Genomic DNA, 6,075 nt, shown 5'->3' with positions numbered 1-6,075 from the left:
AGGAACAGGACCCCCACCCCCCCAAATCCCCCTGAGCTCCCCGGCGGGCGGGAGGAGCGTCCTCAGCTGCTCCGTCACGTGACCGCACTTCTCGGCTGGGAGGTGGCTGCGCGGAGGAACACCATATAGTCCCTATGTCCAGCAGTCCGCGACGGAGGGAAAGCTATTGTTGACAGCTTTTATGGTTAATCCGCAGCAGGATGGAAGGAGAGAAACCCAGAAAGTGGGCTTACAGACCGGAGGGCTCTGACGAGAGCGGGTGACGAAGGGCGGAAGGACACATCAGGCCGGATCTCGTTCTGCTTTCGGCGGCTGTCTATAAAAGGGGAGCGCGCGCTGCGCCACCTCATTGTGTGCCCTTGGCTAAGCTAACTAGTTGTGGTCCTGGTCGTGCGTAGCACCTCTCTGCGCGGCGCTGACCGGAGCACACCACCCCCAAACCTCCCCCTCCCCCCCCCTAGCCGCCATGGCTCTCTAAGGGCGGCAGGGCCAGCGGCGGCATCGGCCAGTGCAGCGGGCGCAGCAGCAGCGGCGGCGGCCTCGGCACATCCCCGGCATCTGCAACCATGGCGTAAGTAGCGCGTGTGGGGAGCACACGCTGTGTGAACCCCCACCGCCCCCCCCCCCTTCCCCGGTTCCTAAAGCGGGGTTCTGGGGTGTGAAACGGACCCCAAAGGAGAAGCTGCCTGGGCAATAGGATCTGGGGTGAGGGCTAAAAACCTACTTGGGGGTGACGGAAACGGCAGGAAGTGACACTTTAAGAGGAAAAGCGAGCCGTAATACTCTATTTTTAGACAAACCCACATCCTGAAAGCTCAGGGCTTTTCCGTTTTGTAAGGTTTTTGCCAGAGTGTTAGCTCCCTAGGCGGGTGTCCTAGTCGTGTAGGGGAATGCCTTGATAGAGGGGCATTGGGAATGGCAGATGGAGGACTTAGGCGGGGCTTTCAGCGAGCGGGCATTAAGGTAATCCCCTAATGCTGCAGCGCTGCTGGCCGGGGGAGGAGGGGGGGATGGTGTGGAAACCAGCCTGATAGGACGATGTGAGGCTCTCGTGGCATTTCTTACCCGAATCCCCCTGCTCCCTAAGTCAGCTTAGCACAGAAAGGTGCCCTGCCCTCCCCCCACCCCCCGCGTTGATGGCGGTCCCAGCGACACGAGGTGGCAACGTGGCACGGCACAAAATGGCGGCGGGGCCGGGTGGGGAGCGGGAGGCGGCCGATCGCGAAATGGCTGCGGCGTGGGCGTGAGTCAGGGCGCGGTGGGCGGGGCTGCGGGGGGGCGTGGGGAGCCGGGGCTGGAGCTGCTGTGCTGGAGATGGGGATGCGAATAGAAGAGCCTTTTAAAAAGGAAATAAAAATCGAGTTTTTATTCGAGGCATACAGCCCCGAAAATGTATAAGCCTGGTGTACCACCACGCTCCCCGCGGCTGTGTTTTATTGTGAAGGCTGTTGTTCCAGTAGAACAAGCACTGATGCATGTGAAAAATGTCTTGTCTTGCAGGTTTTTCAAGGCACCGCACAGCAGCACTGCTGTAGTCGACAAAAAGACCCTCTCCTTGTCTACATCCTTTGACGTCAAAGCACTAAAACCTGACCAAGATGAGCCTCTTGAACAACGAGATGCTGTTGGGGGAGTCCTCCCCCTTCAGCCAGCCGTGTTCGGTGGCTGAGGAAAGTCTGGGACTCCTCGATGACTACCTGGAGGTGGCCGAGCCCCTCGGTTCGCATGGGTTCTCCAGCGACAAGGCTAAGGCAGTCTCCTCCAATTGGCTCGCTGTGGACAGTTTAGGCAACACCATAGATAGCAGCCAGGGTAAGGCACTATTTCATGTGCGGAAAGCACATCAGTGGTGATGGTACATAATAAATATTATAACCCTCCCATTCAAAAACAAACTGCGCAAGTTCTCGGAATGGCAAGGCAACATCACGTGTATGTGTTCTGGCCTGGAAAGCATCCATACAACACTGATTACACAATTGCAAATGGCTGGTTAGTAGGCTGGCCTGTGGGGGAAAATGACACTTCTGTTGCCCTTTTAATAATATGCCAACTGTTAGAGTAGCCTTCCCTGGAAGAGATCACAAGGAACAAGTGTGGTTGTGTGCTTCAAATAACCCTGAATTCTTAGAGTTAAGAGTAAGAGGAATGGAATGTCATCACAGTTGACAGTTACATCGTATCAGGCAGTCTTCCCCAGCTCATGGTAGGGGGGGAGGTTGTGGTAGTTGATCTTCTCTACTGCTAAAAAGAATAGGGGTAGGTGTAACAAGTTAGTTTTTTAGTATGCGCTTTTTCTAGGTAACTTCTAGAAGCTTACTTTGTGTTGTCTCATGGAAAAATATGTTTCTTCCCTTGTTTAGAGGATGCCTTCTCTGGCATGGAGTGGATGGTGGAGAAGATGGATCTGAAGGAATTTGATTTTGATGCCCTGTTAGGTATGGAACATCTGGAAGCCACCGTCTCACCAGACGAGCTGATGGCCACGTTGGAAGACACGTGTGATCTCCTATTTAACCCTACCACCCAGGAATTTCACAACAAAGAACCTCCACTCATACCTGATCTAATCACCAATCTCCCTGAATCTCCAATTGGAGCAGATCCCATGGGCCCTTTATCTTCCCTCTGGTCTTTTCCCCTCTCCCCAGGGTCTCTGACTTCTGTTCCAGACCATTCATTTAGTTTAGAACTAGGTAGTGAAGTGGATGTTCTGGAAGGTGAAAGGAAACAGGAGGGCCCCACCTTTCTGGTAGTGATCACCAAGTCAGAGAAAGAGGAGGAGAACCATTCCGATGATAGTGGAATATGCATGAGCCCAGACTCTTATTTGGGAACACCCCAACATAGTCCTACCAATTCACTCGGATCACCCAATGACAACCCGTTCCCTACAGATGCCGCCTGTGGCTCTGTGCGGTCCAAACCATATGACCACCCTGCTGAGAAGGTAGCGTCAGCAAAGGTGAAAGGAGAAAAGAAAATAGATAAAAAACTGAAAAAGATGGAGCAAAATAAGACAGCTGCCACACGTTACCGGCAAAAGAAGAGGGCAGAACAGGAGGCGCTGTCAGGGGAGTGCAGAGATTTGGAACAGAAGAATCAGGCCCTGAAAGAGAAAGCAGATTCCCTGAGTAAGGAAATCCAGTACTTGAAAGATCTGATTGAAGAGGTAAGGAAGGCCAAAGTCAAAAGAGCTAGAGTCCCTGAGTAGGGTAGTCAGTAGTGTTCATGTGCATGTATATATGCTTGCTGCTTAAGCTGTGTATGGTGTCTTAATAAATTATTTTATAGTAAACTTGCAATTTTGTGTGGTAATTGGGTATCTGTAAAATGAGCGTTAACTTACACCATATCATTTGGGGCTTCAAAAGCTTGTGTGCTCCTCCACTTGTGGAGTGTGCAACTAGGATTTACTGTTAATAACGTGGTTCAAGTGATACAGCACTCGTTACAGTTCATGTACAACTGAGTGTATACTTCAAATATCTAGTAAGATGGAGGGGATCAAATGGAGGTACGCCCAGGTCTTTAGTAGCAAGGGCAAATTCACCATTAAAGATCACGAGCCTTTAGAGGAGCCATTTAAGAGTGCTTATGAGTAGGGTTTGGAAAAGGTTCTTTTGGGAGTTTCTGGGCTTGTCAGGCTTCAACACAGTTCCTGATGGAGGTGAATGGTGCAGGGTGCAAGAAATAAGGTGGTAAGTTGGAAGCACCATCATGCAGAGCATCAGATGCTGGGAGTATGAGTAGAGGGTGGTAGACTACAGCCTACTGTCGAGGGTAGTGGTTCTCATTGGAGCCTGCACTATGAGATAACCTTTATACTGGAGTGCTGGGAGGGAAGGTGCAACTGGGAAGACGTGCTGTGATACTATGTTACACTGAACAAGCAACGTGAAGATGGCAGGTGGGAGCCTGCATAGCAGGGTGGTTTCAGCCTGTAGATGTTAGATTTATTAGTGTGGTTTTATTTATGGCAATATTAAGAGTTTTTTGCTGCTTTTGTGAGATTCAGAAATTCAGTAAGCTCTGTGGTCAGTGCAGCTGCCCCCTGCTAATAGCTTCAGGATTTGGGATGTGCCCTTTATAATCGCGTGTGTGATGATTATTTTCTTCGCTGACACCCAGATTTAGTGATTCTGTCACATTCCTTAATCCCTGCTTGTCACTGCCAGGAACAGCTTTTGCACGTGGATGTGTGCATCCTTCCCTGGGGTGTTAATTCCTTTCCACTTGCACTGACTTGTCTAAGCACATTGCCCAGCTCAGGCATCCACACGGAGCTGGCGTCTTTGTGCTTGCAGCCTTTCAGAGGCAGCCAACAAGCTGATCTTATGCCTCTTGCGAAGATGCTTTTTCCATACTTAGTAATTTAGTTAAGGCTTTGCACAGGCTGGAGATTAGGGCTGGCTCTTCCTCTGTATGTTCATTTAGCATTTATAAGATCATTGGATTAAGAGATGGAAGAAAGCATCTGAGCAGCGGACAGCCTCCTGACTGATCTCACATTTGCAGGCTGCAGGAGCCTCTTCCTTTTCTCGCAGGCTCTCAGAACAAATGTGATTCAACGGTCTCTGTGGTTTACGTGCATGGTGACACCATTCCCAGGAATAGATTTTAGTGCATGAAATAGAGGCTTTACCGGCCCCCAGAGGAAACCAGTTTTCCTGCATATTCAGAAACAGTGGAATTTTCCCAATCTTCACCCTATAAAAGCTCGGTATTCATAGCTACATTCCTCTTCATCCCGCATTTAGAGAGACCCAGGTGCTCGTAGTTCTCTTTGCAAACAAGAAGAGGAAACCGCTGCCTCTGAGGACTCCACCACTTGGCCCTGGGAAGAACCAAGGGGGCAAAAATAACCTCCATCTGCAGTGCTGGAGAATGAAAGCAGAGTGATGGCGAATGCTTCCAAAGAGCCCAGGCAGAAAGCCCAGAATAGCAGCAAGGACAGGGTGTCCTTCGGGAGAGGAGTGTTCCTCAGCACTGTGCTGGTGGCCGGGAAATGGTGGCCATGTATTGTGGTGACAGAACCATCACAGTCGCAAGGGATCCGACGTAGGCAGTACTGTTTCAGCCACTCAGCTATCCCAGCTTTGCACTTCTTTCAGTGCACTCACGCAGCATCACAAGCCACTAAATGAGGCTAGCTCTCCACACAAGCTCCGATTTTTGTATTATACAGGCACGTGTCCTCAAAGTAATGGTTAGCCACCTCTCATTTCTCCTTCAGTTGCCTTTTCTCTCTTTCATATGTTCACACCTGTAGTGGAAGTGCTAAGTCATGGCTTGAAACAATGATTGAGCACCTGGTGGGAAGGCAGGGCTAACCCAGGGGAGCTCAGGTGCAAGCAATGCACTTGAGTGACTGGAAGGAGTGAGGCCAGGATTCATCCCTTCCCTAGACCTCCTGTAAGGGTTGGAAGTTGGAAGCAAGGGGATCTTGCTGCAGATCCCTGTCTATCCGAAACTTAACAAGGGTAAGCAGACTTTTTTTTTTTTTCCTTTATTTCTGTGTCCGCAGCTGCTGCATTTGGGCTTATTCTCACTTGCTGCAATCCAGGACTTTGCTACCTTGCTATCATTGCTGTGCTTTTCATCACGTTATAGTGTTACAATACCCTTCAAAAATGGTAGGGAACAAGATGCAAGTGCAGCAACCACGTTGACTTTATTTATATAGGGCAGAGGATCTCCAAAGCACAAGCTGCCTGCTGTGAGCCTGACTCCTCTGCACCACAACTGCAGTGCATGGACAACCAGAGAAGGACATCTACTCTTTCTCTTTCATTAATGACAAGTTAGTGGAGGAGATAAATGAGCTTTCTTGCATACAAATGGTGCTGCTCAGCTTGGCTAGATTGCTGCTCAGCCCTGCCAACAGCTAATTCCTTCAGAACAAGGTGTATGTAACCCTGCAGGCAGAGCAACCTTCATGATTTCCATTTCCCCTGCCCCCAACAGTTAGTGGCTGGCGCTGTTAATCCTCTTTAATGTAACTATGGATAGTCATGCAAACCTTTAATCCGTCTCAAACCTACTAACCGTTCAGCCTGCTTTGGCTGGAGTTAC

At 50.1% G+C, this 6,075-nt stretch overlaps 1 protein-coding gene across 2 annotated transcripts; it reads left to right on the top strand.

Moving 5' to 3' along the window:
• The first annotated feature begins 348 nt into the window (after positions 1 to 348).
• ATF4 (activating transcription factor 4) lies at positions 349 to 3,305 on the top strand. Of its 2 annotated transcripts, none has more exons than NM_204880.3 (3): positions 349 to 571; positions 1,501 to 1,812; positions 2,364 to 3,305. In NM_204880.3, the coding sequence occupies exons 2-3, from the start codon at positions 1,599 to 1,601 to the stop codon at positions 3,212 to 3,214; spliced, it is 1,065 nt and encodes a 354-aa protein (NP_990211.2). In that variant the 5' UTR covers positions 349 to 571; positions 1,501 to 1,598; the 3' UTR covers positions 3,215 to 3,305. The 2 variants fall into 2 exon arrangements, with proteins under 2 accessions (NP_990211.2, XP_046762423.1); XM_046906467.1 differs by having other exon boundaries at positions 504 to 963.
• Positions 3,306 to 6,075: the final 2,770 nt, after the last annotated feature.

Source organism: Gallus gallus, chromosome 1, assembly GCF_016699485.2.
Source record: "Gallus gallus isolate bGalGal1 chromosome 1, bGalGal1.mat.broiler.GRCg7b, whole genome shotgun sequence".
Lineage (NCBI taxonomy): Eukaryota > Metazoa > Chordata > Aves > Galliformes > Phasianidae > Gallus > Gallus gallus.
This window is presented reverse-complemented; position numbering and strand designations above follow the sequence as displayed.

What these genes read in the sequence shown, in the direction of transcription:
- ATF4 (NM_204880.3), top strand. Translation starts at nt 1,599, where the DNA reads ATGAGCCTCTTGAACAACGAGATGCTGTTGGGGGAGTCCTCCCCCTTC. An exon ending in CACCATAGATAGCAGCCAGG is followed by an intron (nt 1,813 to 2,363) that starts GTAAGGCACTAT and finishes TCCCTTGTTTAG; the next exon opens with AGGATGCCTTCTCTGGCATG.